Source organism: Mycetomoellerius zeteki, unplaced genomic scaffold, assembly GCF_001594055.1.
Source record: "Mycetomoellerius zeteki isolate Tzet28-1 unplaced genomic scaffold, Tzet1.0 scaffold481, whole genome shotgun sequence".
Classification (NCBI taxonomy): domain Eukaryota; kingdom Metazoa; phylum Arthropoda; class Insecta; order Hymenoptera; family Formicidae; genus Mycetomoellerius; species Mycetomoellerius zeteki.
This window is the reverse complement of record NW_017257481.1, coordinates 510,719-531,616: the sequence shown is the minus strand read 5'-3', so window position 1 is coordinate 531,616 and position 20,898 is coordinate 510,719. Positions and strand designations below refer to the sequence as shown.

The 20,898-nt window shown below is 32.3% G+C and overlaps 1 protein-coding gene across 1 annotated transcript in view; it reads right to left on the bottom strand.

Annotated features, from left to right (window-relative positions):
- Meltrin (disintegrin and metalloproteinase domain-containing protein meltrin) overlaps window positions 1-20,898 on the bottom strand; it is a 105,629-nt gene that overhangs the window by 33,920 nt on the left and 50,811 nt on the right. The window contains exon 2 of the mRNA XM_018455483.1: window positions 8,374-8,465. Coding sequence (XP_018310985.1) covers window positions 8,374-8,465 — 92 coding nt within the window. The remainder of the gene's footprint in view (window positions 1-8,373; window positions 8,466-20,898) is intronic.

Genomic DNA, 20,898 nt, shown 5'->3' with positions numbered 1-20,898 from the left:
GCTCTACTGTTAATCTATAGTTTATAGTTTATATTACGTGTACTATTTTTAGTACTGAGATTTTTAGTACTGAGCAGCTTATATGCAGAAGTTATGTGAATGTATATATATTCATTTGCATACATTTTAAAACGTTTTACTTTTTTGTTAATTTTGTAACCAAATACTGTTTTCTAAACAAAATTAATATTTTAAGGCTATTTTTATGAAAGACCACATTACCACTCATTTTTTTCTTCGAGTCATTATGCAATGTCGCCACATTTTTATTAATAGTATTCTAAGTAATAAATATTTCGTAACTTTGAGTCCAGAATCGATTCAATAACATTTTAACGAATGTAATTGTCAAATTTTAAATTTAAATATTGATTATTAAAGTTATTGTGTAAAATGTAACTGGGGTGCCATAATACCACCTTCTCTTCTATATAAAAGCAGTTAGAAAAATATTTATTTGAAGAATAATCGAAAATAAAGACAACTTTAGGAACTTTTTAAAGTATATGTAAGAATGACTTAATAATTTTTATATTTTGAAAATAATAAATCCGAAAATAATTAATCCGAGACGTGAACAATCCATCGTGTATAGTAAAGGATAGGAACATCATCATGTGTACAAGAGTTAATAATTTATCAACCAGTACTATTAAGGGGATGCTGGAGTCGTTTGTATTACAGATAAAACTATTCTAAATTCGGTAGTAGTAACATCTCTTTCATTCATTTCTTATACTTATTATATATCGTTGTGTCTCGCTCAAACGCATTCATCTGTCTTTATCTAACATATTGCAACGCCATCTCTTAGAAGATCGAACACTTACTACTAGACACAATTATTGCTTTATTTACCATTCCGAGTCTTCGCTCAGCGTTCGTATACACGTCATTTGTAGATCGATAAATCTTTCTTTTGAAGCTTTTAATCTTAGTTTTATAAACTCAGTATTGTTTGTGCATGTAATGCGCTTAGTATTGCATTATCGTTTGATTTATACGAGCTATAAAACTTTTGTATTAAAGAAACATCTACGTCAGGTGACAGTTCCACACGAGTTGAAAAAAATGTAAGTTTTTAACTTTTTTCCCGATTTTAGTATAAAGTCTATTGCAGCTCCCAAATTTTGCGTCTATTTTAATCCTGTAAAAGGATTTTTTATTCCGTTCAGTAAATTCGTAGATTTATATCGATTTGCAAAATACGGACAATTTGGCCACTTCAGCATCCCCTTAATATCATTTAAGTATTCTATTATTCCTTCAATTAATCTCATTCATTTATTTTATTGCTTTATTGATGAAAAAGTTAGTGTAGATACACCGATAACATCATTCACTAATGCTTTCACTCTACCGATTTGCACGACCACGATCGCTGCAGTACTTCCGGAAAGTATTTTATCTTTCCTTTGTAAGCACAAACTTTCGAGCGCCGAAACCCGACGTAAAACTCGAGCCGCGCATAAGGAGAGATCTACTCCTTTCAACCCCTTTCGCCATACCTCTTACCTCATACTTGTCAAGAATAACCGCGAGAGGTGGTTTAAAATCGTAGCGTGCGATAAAGCCGAACGGAACTCCATCGGGAATTTATTGGCTGATATCGCGTTTACTCACCCAGTCACCCAGTCACGACTTCCGTGCATATTAGCAGTTTAATCGCCTAATTACCTTCTCCTCTCGTCAGCACGTTCCACAGGTTAATTCGATAGATGATTTTGTGTGGAGTCGATAATATCGATGCAGCAAAATCAAATGCATCCTGAGAGTACGCAAAGTCGATCAAGTCCCGAGATGCTCTAAGTTATGTCTCTAAGTATGAATTAATGATTATTAAAGCAATTACAAATTTAAAGCACTTTAGGATTACTATGCAGCGGTAATATAATATTTCGAGCAAATAAAGAGAAAAATGAAATAGAAAAAAGTTATTCTTTTTTTTCTGTATATAAAATCAATAAAATTTAATGATTAATTGTTTAACTGACAAACAAACAAGTATTTATAATCGAACAACATAATTCCTTTCCAATACAAGAAAAATGCCTATAAGAACCTCCTCGATTGTTGATGCGTAAATTTTATATATATATATATATATACATATGTAAAGAAAATAATGCAATTCGCAAACAATTAGAACGTAATTAAGAATGTATTATATAATACAACCAAGACTCTTATAGGTATTTTTCTTTTATTTGATTTATGCTTAGAGTCACGAACTATTTTTATTTAATATAATTTCTTTCATTTCCGTTATGATGAGGAATTCAAGACTTTCACACATCTTCCCTACCGACGTTCCTCGACTGCGTTAAATTTCTCCAATCTAAACATAGTTTCCACGGTTTTCTGCATCCTGCTTTAGGCTCGCTAAAGAGAAGCTCGAGCGTCGCAGACATTGTGCGAAATATTGCTTTCTCACTTTTCAAGACAGATATGAATATGATTCATGTAACAGTTTACGAGTCTCATAACTATAATTTTTACATTTTAGAATCAATCACGCGATACGCACATGCGATAGATGCAGAAATGTGATAATAATTAATTGGATGCGTGTTATTCGAGACGTTGGATTGCAGGGAATTATAACTGTTTCAAACGGATTGATACTGTCTGTTAGTGTATGTGATAACGAGAAACGAGGTCAATTATTCGTTTGATCGAAGATTATATCACGAGATTTGTATGGTTTGGATTTGGTGTAAGTTGTATCATCGTAATTCTAGTTCGACAAAGATACCAACAGAAATGGCAACTCTCTGATACCAGTAATCAATTTGAAATTTAACAGGATAAAAATATATTGCTTCATTCCAATATTGCATGTTCATATGGATCATAGATTTTTGTGTTGTATTATTTATATTAAGAGTGTCATCAGGAATAAAGTTTTTTTTTTGTTTCAATAACGTATATTATCGTTTATTGAACTAAAATCGAATTTTATCACAAATTTATGATAGTAAAATGAATAATTTACGTATTTATTAAAAATTCCTTAGAAATAGTTAATATCGATGCACGTTAACACCTACTGTTCTATTGTGCATTTTTGTAAAAGTATTACTGCATGCTTGTAAAATTCAATAGACTAGATATGTGTACGCACACATTATATCTTTCTTCGTCTTATTAAATCGTTTCCTTTGTATTCTTTTCGATTCCACTTAATATCAATCAAGAAGTTTGCTTCGCAGTCTATTCAAGGCCAAGTCACGCACGCGAATTATTGCTTTTGTGTCATTAAATCACGGTTTATAAATCACGGGGTAGAATCTGCAATCTTAGACAGCCAAACAACCGCGGTATTAGTAAACTCATATACATCCACGTGCCTGAGAATCATATGTCAAACGGTGTATACTATATTTGGCAACACCAAAACAGATACTAGTGTTAAGTTACTCTTATCTGGATCAACGAGCACACATACGTACACATACGTTCACGCCATGTGTTTGCAACATTCGGGATTGCGGTAGTTGAAGTTTGTTTCGCAATTCTAGAATTCCAAATGTTAGTGCAGGCATTTCAGGAATTAAAAGAAAAAAGGAGGAGAGACAGCCGGTAAAAGCGAGGAATTTGACACTATGTTGCGCTAGGTTACTCCATCAACGTACTAAAAGCTTTCTAAAATTAGAGCAGAAGTATTATGGTCGTCAGTTTCTAAAATGCGCTATATTTTTCGCTCTTCGGATCTTTTTTCATTTGCGATAGCTTGCAATTTTTTAATGTGTTTTAAATATTTGTGAATCAAAATTAAAATTCAAGATTTCCTAAATCTTTCATTATTTTGAATCATAGTTGATCAAAGATACAACACCCATGTTGTACCTCTGACCAGGGAGTGTTGTACCTGTAACCAATGTATAAAATGTGTATGTTCGTTGCTCGACTCTCGCTGACTCGCTCCTCATTTTCACTTCTACTGATTCTGATAGGATATTCAACAAAAGTTTAATTTTATTTATATTTTTATATTTTTAATGTCTTTTTACACCATATATAACTTATCTTATATATAAAATATATAAAAATAATTTGCCATGCAAAGTTTATTTTTACAACGCGATTCCTGTATATTAGACAAAGACACCTATCGTCATACAAAGGCGCGATTTTCGTTTTTGCATGAAACGATTGAATCTGGCAAAAATAGTGTCTTTCGTACATTTTATTCAAAATCACGTCTAATGAGCATAATTTTATTAATATTAGACGTAAGATAGCTAAATTAAATGATTATCCGACGTCGTATTGACTCATCAATGGTACAATATCAGTTACTGGTTAAAGGTACAACGCTTGCTTACTTTCTATTTGTTATTACTTTTATAAATTATAGATTAAGATTGACAGTATTAAATTTTAAATAATTTTTTCTGAATATCTATTTAACATTTTAGGCAATTCCAACATAAGACAGAATACATATACAACATTTTATGAGATTAAAAAGCGTCTTGAAATTACTTCATTCGAACGCTTGAAAACAATAAATGATTTTCCACAGGAGTATTCTATTCATTGTTATAATTATAAGTTATAAAACACCTCTGGTACTCGTACTACAAACTACATATTTTTACTTTTAAAAATATCTAATAGATTTTTTATAAATTCAATGGTTCAAGGTACAACTGGTCAAAGGAACACCATGTTCCCCCATTGATTTCCCACACTGTAGTTTGTGTTTCTTCATTAAATATATATATATATACAATATTGCCAATAAAAACCAAAACAATATCATCGTGATATTGTCGCAATGTTCACCGAAGTTATTGCACTTTTTATATAGTATGCGGCGATCGAATGACTGCGTTGGGTGGAAGCCAATAAAGCGAATTGTTCACGACATTCGAATGTTCTATAAGAATGTGGATCTACTAAAACACAGGCTAACCGCATGATATCTCGATGCGACATTTTTTATTGTTATATTTATTGTAATGTCACTCACGGAACAGAACGATATCATTCGGTGAATTTATATTCGTCAGAATGCGTATGGTCAGTCTCCTTGTTCATAAATATGTATCGGCGTGTGTTTTAATTTCGGCAATATTATATGTACATCTAATGAAAGAGAACTGCAGTGTGAAAAATTAATAAAGTCTGAGAATTAAATTAAAATTATAATCTTCTGACAAACTGTATTAGGATTAATAAAAATTATATCTGTGTTTGTGATAATAAATGTTATGTTTAATAAATTAAATATTATTAATTAAAATTATCTATGTATGTATATTGACAATACATTTTTTATTCATTATATATAAATTATTAACAAATTGAGTAATTAAATATTTTTTTTCATTTCCTTCTTTTATTTCTGTAATAAAAATAAATAAATATATTTATTTTTAATATTATATATATATATAAGAATTGTTAAATAAGTAAATAAACCGTATCATCGCATTCAAATTGTGAAAGGTTCCGTTGTTTCATTTCTTTCAGACTCAGACGAAATTTAGAGTGATGCAATAACCGAGATGCGAACTATATCATGTATGAGTGTGTTTGTTACATGCTATAGATACAAAGTGACGTACGTGCAGGTCCATTGTGGCACCCCCGCCAAATAACGGATTCACAAGGGACGACACCGAGATGTAAATTCCGTTGTTGTTCCTGTAAGTATGCACTTCTGCCTGCCATCTTCTATTACGTGGTACGTTACGCCAGAAAAAGGCGAGGATAGGATAAAAGTACAGGCATACGCTGTATTCAAAACAGCTTTCACAAAAATGAAACGTTACTTTATATCTTCCTCGACGTGCCTTTCCAGTAAACGGAAATGTTATTGTGTAACCGACTAAAAATTGTTCTTATTTTCTCTAACCATATAGTACTCGCTTTGGTTATACTTTCAACATATTCGAAATGAATCCTCTACCTATATTGTAGAAAGTATGCAAAATTACACTTTTATATTATTTATTATATGATATAATGATTACATAAATAATGTATAAAAATTACACAAGTGAAAATAGATAAAATTATGTTTTTTTAAAATTGGTATTTTTACCTCTAATTGTGTAAATACATTAGACGAAAAATTACACAATAACAATAGTATTTTATAGTTTCTACGTAAATGTACAATTTTTGTAATATGATATAATGGTAATACATCGTATACATATTATATTTGGATTTTTATATTCATATATATTAATAACATGGCTTAAGAAAAATTGTTTTTGAATTAATACGTAAATATTTCTATATACTTAATTTCAATTATAAATGTACTTTTGCAAATTATTTAATTACTATACAGAAAAATAATTTTATTTGTAAGTTGTAACTTTACGTTATGTGTATGTATATATATCTTTAATAATGTTACAATTTTGGAATCTACTACTAAAGATGTATATTTACACATACAAAATAAATTCACAAAATGAAATTATTCTTCAAACTTATTTTTAAAATTATTATAATAAAAGTGCTAATTTTTGAAAAGACAATTTTATTTATTTTTACTATAAATTGTGTAATTATTATATACACTGTTAGAAATGTAATCATGAGCTTCTTTTACATGTAAATGAAGCTTGTGATTATGAAGAAAATTAAAAGTAATGATTGATTTAACTGAAAATTAAGTTACAGTAGTTACTTAAATGTAATGAACATGTATATTAAATTTCATAAATTTTCATGAAAAATACATTAAATTTTATGTACATGTACACAAATATACTTTTCAGTTATAAATACATTAAATTTAATGTAATGTTATAAAATTTAACTTATATAAATTAAAAGCATATTGAATTTCATGAAATTTTTAATAGTATATAAGGTAATATTTTTCGCAATAAATTTAATTACAGTTTTTCAGCATATTAACATCTTTATAACATGATGCCTAATTGAGCATCAAAATTATTAAAATTACTTGTCAATTTAAATTCACGAGTTTACTACAGTAGTTTAATTGCGTTTATATAGTTCGGAATTCAGCGCGTAGTTCGAAAGACTACAAATATGGTATATATGCAAGTACATATAGTATATTTAGTAATTCAAGATTGAATTATTTAAGCATTAAAGATCTAGCTTCGATCGTTATAAGCATTTTAATATTGATTGTATTATATATAATTTACACATATTTATGTAAGTTTACATACTTTTTTTTACAGACACGGGAAAAATATTACCTACAAAATTATTCAGATGTTAAATACAGTTTAAAATAGGCACAAAACAATATTAATGAACATCTTAACCTTATTTATATATATATATATATCGTAAGTCTATGAAAATTTAAAAAGAATTATGACTGATTCTTAAAGAATCAAATATCCTCAAAACTCGTGACTAATCCTATGGTCATCAATATTTTTCTTTAATAAATGACACAATATACGTCTAGAGATGCATTTCTCCGATTTTAGAAAAAAAAAGCTTTTGAAAGTAAGCTCTTAAAAAAATATCAAAAAAGAAAGATCAAAAATTCTGTCTTTCAGATAGCAGCCTCTATGTTGTATATTTCCCTTGACGGATTTTTCCGAATTTGCCACTGCACTGGCAATGGCAAAACGTCGGTCGAACTTTTCTCTCATTCTCTCTCTTCCCCTTTTGTTCTCTATTCGCGGCGCTGGTCTATCTAATAGCACGACGACCCTCGCAGGTTTTGTATTCGCTGCACGCTGCGACATTTGCATTGAAATTGTTGCACCCGTCGCCGATGCGCGTTTCGCATCGTAATCCTCCCGAGCAAATGGCGAACACCGTGTGCAGTCGTACAAAAACTCACAGAAAAAAGGGCGATCGCGGCTGATAACGAACAATGCTCTTTGTCAAAGGTCAGAGATTGACGGATGTTGCCTTTTGCTAAATCTCTAGAATATCCGGTGCGTTTGGTAATTGGAACGGAGACAGCCACATTGTAATTTTTTGTAGGTGCTTCACCTTCACCTAATAATAGAGTGAAGGTGAAGTGCATTACATTGCAAGCAACGTCATAAAGTAGAGGAATATTTTGTTACTTAATTAATCTTTAATTGTGTGACTGGTTGCGACAAAAATGGAAAAAGACTATCTACAAGAGACTCGTTATATTGACGAAATTTATGCGAGAGAGAATCATGAATAAAAATCTTTATATAAAAAACGCTATCATGATTCATATTTACGGGTCAAGTGTTATGTGACACGACAAAGGGGGATGAAAGAGAGCCGATTCATAGAACTCTTGAATACAGAGTGTTTTTTTATAATAACAGCGAGTCTTCAACGGTATTTTAAAAGTTTCAGGATGTAGCTCGTACATAATTTTTCATGAGATGTTAAAGATCTTTTTATACAAAAAGTGATTGAACTCACATTTTCTTTGGTTGAAGAGATCTGCCTTTTCGTTCTGCCGTGATACACTCGCGGTCTCACCAGAGCGTGTCTGCTAAAATCTGAGGACGGACCTGTAACAATGAATGAATGAATTAAAGCGATGTGTTAAAAGGTTACATTCGTAAAATACGTGATGCGGTTAAAATTTTTATTCTCAATTCTGGCAAAAAATATATATTTTTAATTTAAAATTATAAAATATAATAAAATTCTTTTAAAAATTCCTTTCTTTCTTGATAAAACAATTAGAGATTTTAGATTTTTTCTACACATAGTGTTAAAGGCACTTTGTGCTTTTACTTCATCTAAATTCAGTACTTAACTTTACAAGTCAAGTGACTCTTGCAGAACTACTCAAGTGTTAAACAAGCGATAGACAATGTTGAAAAAAAGTGCATCGGAGTCTACATCATAATAGGAGTTTTACAAAGCTTTTTACAAAGCTTCCGCATTAATGAATATACTTGGTATATCGATCGGAGTTGTCTGCTTTTGTACTTTTTTCGTATACCGGACTCGTCGTTTTCCACCTTTATGCATTCGATTACATGGAAATTAAGCAACGCACCAAAAAGAGCTTACGAGATGCGCATGCAAAAAAGGTATGTCACATGCAATATTTAACGTTTCACCGAAAGACTGCATTGGCGTCAAAAATTATTCAATGGCTGCCAATAAGTAATTATCCAACTACTGACGAAGCGTTTTAACGTCCATTAAGCTGGCATCTCTCATTATCGATAAACGAATTTTTCACTATCACAAAATTTCGCACCACGAGCAAAAATATTCGATTTTCCGCTAGAAGAAAAATCGCTCTACATTTATGACAGTGTATGACACGAAATACTCAAATATAAAAATTCGAAAAGATTTTTTTTTGTAAATTCTATCGCTACTATTTGCAGTTGACTATATAAACACTATAAATTCATAGCTGTAAGGTTTTTTTTTTATTAACGTTTAATTAAAATAAACACCAAAATATATTAAATTAAATGTTTCTCTCTGGACATCGATAAATTCGGAGAGAAAAATATTTTCGATGGCCAATCGAGCGTAACATCGGTATACGCAAAACTCTTCCCCAAATCGAGGAGACTCTCTGCAAATAGAGTGGTATTTTGAGTTCAATCGAACATTGTGATCAACGACGCGCAGCGAAGCTATAGCCTTCCCGTCGTAGCATTCGCGGTTGCGCCGTGGGAAACTGCTCCTGTTCGTTACACGAACGTCAACCCTCGCTGGCAATGTAATTACATCGACAAAAGTCCTTGACATCGGCACGAGTTACGAGTAAATTCAGCAGCTTCGCTTTGGCCTCTGTTTTCGCGAAATCGGCTAACTGCGGCTCCGTCCTCGGAACTCGGAAGTACCAAAACTATCGACCCGTCTAGTAACGTAGAGATTTGTTTTTGTTGACTCGAGCGAACGAAGTCAACGTTACTGAAACGATGCAATTCCGACATTTGTATTCATCCACACAAGGAGAAGCGGCTTCGAATACGAGGATTCGGTGTTCGAAGAAGCGCGAAATAATTTTGAAAAGCTTGTAAAGATCTGAATGTTTATACAAGTGTTTTTTTTATTTTAAGAATAAAAAGCATAACTAAATTAAATTAAAATTTATAATCCAATGCACAATGTATGGTACTATTTTATATAACAAAGTCTCCAATATTTTATCTGTAAACTCAAAATATAAATGGTAGATACCATTATAAGTATATGAATTCAACAAAAAGTCAGAGATTTTTGTTGAATTCAATAATTCCATATTTATCGCTTGATTATTTCGACAACAATTTTAGATTTAATAATTATTATTTTGTAAAATGATGATTTTATCTCTATATGATGATTTTATCATTATGATCACATAAATATTTAAATTACTTAATTTAATACAGTTGTTTATTAATTAATAATTTAACTTACGCTTATTAACTCATTACTTTTGTTGTGTTTCTACATCGGAACGTGGTAAATGTATTGCGCGAGTAGGCAAGAAGAGGAATCGGTTAGCCATTTGTCATTCTGTCAACTACACATTAAGCCCGCTAATTCTTCCTGCGTAGGTGGTAAATGAACTGAAATTATTGCTTAACGTTTCCTCCGCTTCTCGCGGAATACCGCGGAAAACTGAATTTCAATTACATTTATCGTACGCAATCGATAGATATCGGCAAACCGGTATCGGCAAACTGGATGCACATAAATGCATATTCAGCATTGGCAATTATTCCTCGATAATAAATCCTCGGTACGTTGACTACAAAATTTGATAGAGAACAACGGTTTTCCGTTTAAAAATACTCTGAAATATTTTATCAACTATATACGATACAATATCTCATGAATGAACTGTCGACACACTCTGAAATAAAATATTCGGACCGTGATTTGTGCGAAGTCATTCATTTTTAACGTTTGAATAGTGACGGTAAATTGCTGATTTAATGCTTGTTCCTATAAGAAAATTATAACATTCACTTTCCAAAAAAGATGATTGATCATCGTCATCCTCGTGAATGTTTATTGCATAGAAGAGCAAAAATCAGAAAGTGTTACTTTTCATGCAATTTTTTTTAGTTTTCAAGAAAGCAGTTAGTTCTTTCTGACTGAAATGTCTATTTCATAGGTACTACGTCTTTTCTTCCAAAAGATTCCAGTGCATACACATTTATGAAAGTCACTTTCTTATCAAATCAAGCGAAAGAATCGTTCGTTTCCACGTACGCATACTATATAGAAAGATATAATATATCCTTTATATCTTCTATGTTTTTAAAGTTGAAATCGAGATGACATAAATGCAGATTTTTTTCAGATTGCTTTTTATTGAATGTGCAAGCATCGAATATCTCCCTTATTCATGCAGCTTACCTCGCGTGCAATTTGGATGATACGCTGGTGCATGGAAGCGATAATAGCTTCCTGCGATGGGCAGCGACGCGACGTACGCGTCGGATCGTGATCACGTTCGAAAGCGTTTATCAGGCCACATCGTCAAATCGCGAACACATAGCACCGTTGATCAATCATGAAATGGGTCAACGTGGAATTTTGATTGGCTCTTTAAAGCGCAACAGTACAAACGATGCAAGTTTGCGCGGTTGTTCACGAAGTCATCCTGCGGAATCTCGCACATGTGTGGCGGCTTTTATGGGAGCGAGATTGACGTCAATGGCAACGACGATAAAAAGAAGTCGCGGGTAAAAACGGATCCCGCAAATATACGAGAACGCGAAGGCGTCAGTGGCCGCGAGAGAGAACGATCTCATCGAATTTTTTTCCTCCTGTCTCCACATTTCAAGAAGCAAGTGCCTTCAACCCTTATCCGGGGTCTCACCGGATACGAATGTTTTTATCTCCTTGCGAGTAAAACGTATGGACATTCGTTCCTTCATTATAAAATTTAAATACTTATGTACATTAAAAACGTCAAGTATTAATTTAAATAAAATCTACTTTCTTTGAGAGTTTTTTTTTTAAAGAGGTGTTTAATTTAATATACGTTTATAAAAATATCAATCAGTACAGAGAACTTTAATACAACAAAAATTTTTTGTGATGATCAGCGATATCTTTGGAGATGTAAGAATGTCATTTAAAAAAATTTATGAAAATATACGATAGATATACATGTATATCTTCATTACTTCAAAAGTAATACAACTAAAAAAATCAGATAAACATCATTCTATATCAATCATAAAAAATGAACTAATTTAACTTCAAAAAATAGTCAAAACGTCGCAACAAAAAAAGAATGATTTTTAATAGTGTCAAACAAAAATGACAAAAATGACATTTGATCTCATGTTAAGAATATTTTTGAAAAATTCCCTTTTGCCAATTTTATTTGATTAGTTAATAACTCTTTGACAAGTTGAAAAATAGTTTTTCTCTTTTTCTGGAAAATTTAATGTTTTGAAATGTCACTTTTGAAGTAAGAGAGCGATATGTATATATAAGTTTATGTATTTCGAGAATCACATCTCAAAAAATCTTGGACAACTCGATCAAATAGCGAAATAAACAACTGCTGAACATGTAACATAAAAACATTTAAACGAAATCGAATAGCGAAATAAATAACTGCTACACATGTAATATAAAAGTATCTCGTACAAATGTATCGTGAAAACCTTGCAAATATTTACCGTGAAAATATTTGAGTGCACGCGATCGGATAAACTGTAATAACAGCTCGTAAGTTTCGATATAGCAACAACGAATCATTCTGACCGACCGGGTGTGACGTGCGTTCGATAGCCACGTCAAACTCGTTCCCGCTACGCCGCAAGTGTACGATATCTGTCCGCCGTAAAATCGCGCGAGAAAGAGAAGGACGTTATGCGGACGTTACGAGCGCGGACGCGCGAAATTTTTGCACGTCGAACAAAGTGATCCGCATAAACCGAGCTGTCGTTGCAGAATCGCGGCTTCGCGTTGCGCATTTTCTATATATTTCCGCGAGCGAGCAAATTTGTTCGGACAATTCGGCCATCCGCATATTCGTTGCCACATATGCGAATGTGCTCGCCCATAACGGATATTAAATTCCCTCCCTGTTCTCTTCTTCTCTTTCACCTCCTTCTTCTCCTCGTTGCTATATGGAGACCATGTATTCCGGTTAATACCGGCACTTTGCCCTGTGATTAAATTCAAATAAACTCCAATCGCCGCGCCCGCATCATCGCACTTCTCATGTGCAAATAATGGATATTTAATATTTGAATAATGTCGACTAATATCGAGATGATGACTAGTTGCACGCGCGATTTTATACAAGCCAGTATGACGCGTAGAACGCAAACGCGTGCTAATGAGATTCGCGTTAAACTGCGAATGAAACTCGCACCTCACATTGCGTTTATTTCGACTCGCTAGTTTCAATTAAATGGAACGCAATATTCATTGTCTACTATTATTTTTAAATGAATTATTTGATATTCTTTTCTATATTTTGCCAAATATAATAGAAATATCAAATGTAAAACAATAAGGATTAAATTCATCATACGTCTGCACAACAATTTTGTCGAATTTTTTATTCTACCTTCTCTCTAAAAAATGGTTTCAATATCGATAACATTTCGTAAAAAGATATAGTGAAAAAGCTTTCGAAAGAGCTTTTCTGCACGGAAAAAATGATTTTGCTGAAATATCTACAAATTTAGGCAAGTACGGATCCGAAAATAATTTCGTTGGAGCCATTAAAATAATTACGTAAGAATCAAGCATGATTAGAGATGTAAGCGACGGAAAAAAACTAGAATTTTAGGGTAAAAAAATTTGGAAAATAATGATTTTTGTCCTTTGACAGTTTTTTTTACTCGGATATTTTTTTTTAGCATTCCACGATTTCGACGCTGTACTATTGCTCCAAAATTTAGTTTTTGCACTTATCTATAAGATTTCTGTGTAAAAATAATTATAAAAGTTAAAATACTGTAATAATTAATATAGTATAATGCCGGTGATCATAAATATACCTTATCTTTCACTATTATTTGAATGATATTTTATATTTCAATTTTAAAAGTTAAGTAAGTGATCCATACTGTCATTAATACAAATAATACTTTACTGGACTGTTTATGTTGTATACTGTAATTGTAATTATACATATTCTAAATTTAAATTAGTGAGACAACAATAAAATTATAACAAAAGTATTAAATAGCATCGAAATAACAAGAGAAAAATGAATTCTGTTTCTTCTACATAGTCAACACGAATTCTAAACGTTTTTTCATGAATTTTATGTAATTTAGTCAAAATACCGTTTTTTACAGTAAAAAACTAGTTTTTTACTTGACACTTTTCTCCGAAGTTAAAAATACCGTTTTTTTTACATCTCTAAACATGATGGACAATGCTGCAAAAAGTTTTAATATTCTAGTAACTAGTTTGAACGTCGTATACAATTATTTTGATAGTCCAAAACAATTACTTTGGTAGATATAAATCTGTATCTAGCTAAATTTTTAAATGAGGTAACTGAACCCAATATGGACGTGTGTACTAAAAACGCCGTATTCGCTGCTTGTAACTGCTATTAATTCAACAAATATGATAGTAGCTCGTGCAGATTGTCTATCTGACTCGATTGCATCAGTTTATTGTTCAATTTGTTCGTTCTATTATCGTCAGTAAAATAAAATGCAAAATATCGAGATGTAATATTTTGTAAATAAGTAATTATACTTCCTAGTTTTTAGTATAACTATTAAAAGATTGTTATTAATTTCAGTAATTCATGTTATTGTAGCTCTAATCATACTTTACAACAGTATATATTTAATTTATATTTTTGTCACAATCTTTCGTTTATAAAAAGAAAGGAAACTCTTGGTAGAATCAATATGCTCAACTAAGCATATATACGTGAAAATAGATAAATAAGTATAGATAAGTCCATATTTGGAAAATTTCTTTGTGTATTTTTGTGCGTTAGTAAACATGTCAAGATGTTAATAAACTTATTATCTTATCAAAAAATCACTGGATCACTTTATTTTTCAGTTTTCTAACATTTTTTTTACGAAAAAGGGAAACATACTTAGATCTATATATTGGATACATAAGTATCCAGTATGGGCGGAATGTTTTTTTAAATTCTTATAGAATCTATATAAATATTTGAAAATGTCTCATATTTTTTATTATCATTCAGAAATCTTTCCTATTTTAAATGTGACCAATAAATTTCAATTTTGAACTAATCAAAAAATTAGAAAAAAATAATCGCAAAACTTAGTAGAGGAATATATAGAGTTACCTTATTTCAATAAAATTGTTCTTTCTGTGGATAAAAATTGTATGTAAATTGCAATTTACAGAGATCCGGTTTCCAAGATTAGAATTGTCCTTCGTAAGAAGGTAATGCGACGTTGTTGATGCCATTATAAATATCATTATACTCTAGCTTGTCTCATCGCCATTATTATCTGCGCAGAATTTTACACGCTTTCAAATTTCTCTGCTTGACATTTGTAAGTTATGAAACGCGCACGTCGCTATGTATCCGCGACAGGTGCACTCGGGGGAACGAGTTTTGTGCCTCTACCTCCGTTTCCGTGATGCTCACAACAATTGCCACTGGTATGCAAAACGGAACAGCGCAAGTCGAACGAATAACTCTCTCGCGCCGATGTAATTGGACTATGTATCTCCAGCTATCACAATTACGATACGACGGATTTAAGCCTATTGGGTAACTGGTTACGCCAGCCGGTCGATTTGTCATTAATTTCCTGTCGGAGTGGCTGTACGATACGGGGAAATCGGATCCGGTTATGCAGCATCGCGTAGCAAATCAGCCGTGTATCGCGAAAATCTTGACAACTCGACATGAATCATCCATATTGCTACTAGCGAGAGCGATTCTCAAAGCAACGTCGATGCTTGCTAACGTTTACAACGCAACAAACGATGATTGTAATTTTACGTTGTTATTGTTTGTTATTGTTTAATCGATAAATATACTACCTGGATAATTACCAGAATTGTTGTTACAAGGTTCCTGATCTCATAACATAACGTTCATCCAAACAACGTAAGAATTTATAATTTTTTCGTTAATAATACACTATATAATTTATTGGATTGAACATTTCAGAGAAAAATGGAAAATTTGTAACAGATTGTATAATTGTGGCTTCGTAATTATGGATTTTCCATTATTTATACGTTTCAGTCTTCCGTCTAATAAATGAATAATTTATGTAGATTGTTATATATATTTCATTTATACATATTTAGTTATACATATTTCATTTATAATAATAATATGCTAAACTGACATAAATGAACAATGAAAAATTGCATAAGAGATGTTGAACATGGTCCAATCTTGAGAATGTTAAAATGATCGAAAAAGTATACAAATTCGGAGATGTTTGGTTAAATGAAAATTATATTTCAGGAAAGGGACACGACATTTGTTTCAGCCATTTTCCATATCTCGGTCGAGGTCCCAAGATAATCCTGATTTATGGCATGGGTCACCCTATATAGGGCAGATAGCATAGCCAACTAGACTCCGCCATCTGGTCTGTCGTAGTAAGCTTACACAGGCGAATGGTCGAATACAAATCCGTCCACGTCGTTAATCAAGTAACTGTATCGCGCGTGTCATTGACCTGAAAAGGTGTCACAAATTCGGCAAAAATCGAAGAATGAACCGAAAGCCCGATTACGTTAGAATAAAAAACAATTTTTACGATATTCGAATACAAAAAAAATTAGAAATTGTTCAAATCTTCCTTTCTCGATATTTAAATATTTTCGATAAATATATGTAAGTTTCTTTCGTAGAAACAACTTGTAGCTCACTTTTCACTTCGAGCGTCAAGCACAACTCGTGAACAAAACCTATCGCAGAAATTCGAGAATAGTGTACCGGAAACGCAAAGACGATCGAAGTTTCCGCATTTTTCATCCTTATACATACATTATATATGTACGTATTTTTCATGCTCTATTTGTAATACACAACGAATTTTTATATTTTATATTTTTATTCTCAATTCTCCATTATCGATCTTCTTTAACTTTTACGTTACATATGGTGTTTTCTCTTCACTTCTTTCAATGTTATTCTGTATTTCCTTATTATAGGTAATCGAAATCATGGATTTGTATTATTTGTAACCAATTCACAAGTTCATTTTTTTGACCTTATACAAGTTAGATAATTTTATTGTAAAATTTCTTTTGTAGTTAACCATTTACTCGAATTATGGTAACATTATATTTTAAATTGTAGACTATATTAACACATTACGTATTAATAATTATTTACATGATTAATACGTAACAAAACTAATTCGATGCTGCATTAGTAATAGATCAAGTTAATAAGAACTTGATTGTTTTTATTTATAAGAAATTTAGACATTTTATATGTCACGGCATCAATTGAAGGAATTGAACGAAATCACTGCGAAAGCGCTAGTTTATGGTTCTCCAATTGATGCAACACTCGCACGAGCGGCAAGTTCGAGAGATGCTGCGGTGTGGTTGCGCAAAGATACAGCACAACATAAAGTTTGTTCGCGTCGCAAGCTTCAACATGCTCCAATATGATCCTACCATACATAGCTCTTACTCACTTCAACCCGTTTGATAGAGTGAGCAAGAGCTATATTGGTAGGAGCATATTGGAACATGTTGGAACACGCAACGCGAACAAACCTATAGTTACATCGCAGGACGTGAATTAGCGACTGACACTTAGAGCACAGTTAATTCGGCACGTATAGTGGGATAACGCACGCATCAGATCGGTGCACATGCGAAGGCGGATCTGCGTTCCCATGGTTCATATCCCTATCTCACACGTGTCCCCGCAAATGTAGCTACGCGCAAACACGGCTCTCTCGACGAAGAACGACGGCCATAATCGCGCGTTCTTGTATCTCACGCGGCATGCACGTCACGTAATTCTCAGCGCTGTCTCATTTCTTTCGTTCTATATTATATACGCTACATCAACGTAACAGTGTATATTCTTTTTCGATGAGCAAGCCATCAGCGAACGTGTGAATTTCTTCCATTCGTCAAAAGAAGCGAAAAATATTATTTCTTTCTTGGAAAATTCGTAAAGTAGTTTTAACATTAAAATTCGTAAAATACTGCAATATAGTTTTACTAATTATAGCATACAACATTCTTTATTCATTAATAAATTTTATATATAATTTCAATTATTTTTATTGTAACTCTAATAAGCATACGGCTATTTTCTGCGAGAAACGTTTTGCTATTGCGAGGCTTGTAAGAAATACAAATAAAAAATAAGCGATATATGTGCTTATAGAATATGGATATAAATTTCCGCATGTATCCTGCGTAATTTAAGAGAAAAATATATGCGAAACAACAGGAAAATATTCCAGTAAAATAACATGAAAGTAAAGAAAGCTTTTCTGCCGTTAAAAAAACAATCCATCTTATGGCAACATGCATTACTGCTAAAAATTTGAATCTTTACGTCTCAAACAAACGTACAAAATATATAGAGATATTATATAGATGCGTGATACAAAGATAATAAAGATTTCTTTCTAAAATTGATTAATTTTAAAAGTTAATTCGTCCTAAGCTATAATAATATCGAAAATATCGATGCGAATATGATGTAATTTATTGTATGTAGAAGAGCGTTTAAGAGAGATTAGCATGTGACAAACGTGATACTGGTACTCACGGACAATCAACGTAGCATTTTCGGATTAATCACAACGTGAATAAATGCGGCCGAGTTTAGTGAATGGACCAATCAGAATTTCGTTTCAACACTGCTCTGCCGATCCCTGCTTGCTCTCGTTAGCCAATTAAACAGCATAATTATAGCTACACTCGCCAGGAGAGTCTCCCGATACATGATTCACAACGGATGTTGCTGACTCTACATTTTATTCACGCACACATAAAAGCGAGCTGTACATCAATGATTAGGACAGTTGCTGCAAATAGCGATTATCGATTACACAACATGGAGACGGGCTCCTTCGTGAATCGTTCGCGCAATCGTTCACAGGAATATGGAACAGAGGATGATGGATTTTCAATAGAGTTACGGACATTCAATTTCACAGAATATTCTGCACGTTTCGCCACTCTCAAAATCTATTTTCGCCAAAAATGGAACACAAATTTCATGCTATCTGTATATTCATCGATACAAGCGATGCGGCGCCGCTACCGTTTTCTACCGTGGAAGCAATTTTTATATCGGCTTGACACTACTCGTCGTGCTGAATTTGTCCTTTTTTCCGCTAGAATAACCTCATTCTCGCATTTGATAGAGCTGGCGGTGTCAATCCAAAAGCAGCTTATCGTGCTGACGGCATTTGCAAGGCTTAGTAACGAATTGGCTTCGTGGATCGAATATCCAGATCGTATGCTTGTCCACGTATTTATTTGCGTTTTTCTGAGACGATTTCAACGCTTTTAACGAATTAATATGCATTCGAGCGTAAGAGAGAAGCGTACGAGTGAAAAATCGGTTTATCTGTTAAGACTTTGATGCACGATATCTATTTTTTATACAACAAATCCCATAATAACATAAATATTAAGAAAATATAACGAGATAATAACGAGCTGCTATAACATTATTAAAATTTAGATTGCCATTTATTAATAAAATTAAATTAAAATATATATACATTACCGATTTTACGAGATGTATTTGAGACACACCAATGCATACGGAATGCAACAGTTGAAGCTAGTTGCTAGATAAAATGAATATTTCTTGCAGCATTGCTCATCATGCTTGAGTTTCCTTAGTTTCCTACATAATTATTTTGATGGTTCAACAAAATTATTCTTTTGTGTATCGCTAGACAGACATATTCTGTCAATATTTGAAATTTTTATTTCGTATTGTTTTATCTCTCTCAAAAAAAGTCTCAATATGTTGCATATTAAAATAATACTTGCATTCTTAATGATTTCTAAGAAAAACGATAAAAATGAGTAAATTGAATTAACGCCGAAAACATTATGGGTTATTCATTCCATCTACTGTCAGTTGCTGCATTCACACACAATGTCGAATTAGAACCGCTCATGTCTTTTTAGGGAGTATATAATTTCACCCTTGAGTAGATCTGTACGCATAAAGAGTTTGTAAGAGCATCAACGAACAGACTTTATGGTTACGAGAGTCTTTTGAAACAGCAAACGTTTCCTCATGCGGAATCATGAAAATTGCTCGCACGGTTGAAACACCGCTGAGCGGTAATTGCACTCGCGCAAGATGTTCTTTGTCGACACTCAAGAACTGCTTGCACAGCGACGCATAAGGTTAAACGATCTCTTGTATACCTGCCGTATCACTTGTCTTATCTTAAGCGCGCTTATATGTCGTTGTGTATTCACAAATAGATTTCTTCCGTCCGCACAACGCGCGATATGTAACGTATATATCTTTAAGTAAACTTGTTAAATAATTACTTTTACAGACAATTATAAAGACAAGTGCATTAACCTTTTCGCAATGTTGCAAGGATTTTGTACCTACATGCATGTATATTATTGATTCTGGAATAAAGCTTTTTCTATAGAAAGAGATTAAAATTAAATGCCGCGAAATTTACACAAAGGAAAGAATGTAATATTTGCGTTATAGATATTAAATTAAAAGAATATAATATTATTATATAATTTATATATTGTACATATATAATAAATATATGATAAAACATATGATAATTTAATATACTTTATACATTAAATAATTATTAGAATAATATTATAGAAACTTTGCTCGAAGTCTTTTCAATATCCGCCCATACAAACAAGATCAACATTTACAATGTTTTCGATTCAAAAGTTTTTGCACACTTCCAAACTATGTTAAAAATTCTGAAAATTTTATAAAAGAGAGCGACGTAGAAGAGCTTTCGAGAAATTAAATAAAACATTCGCATATACATATTATATAGAAGTTAAAGTAGAACCTATAGAATAATATAGCAA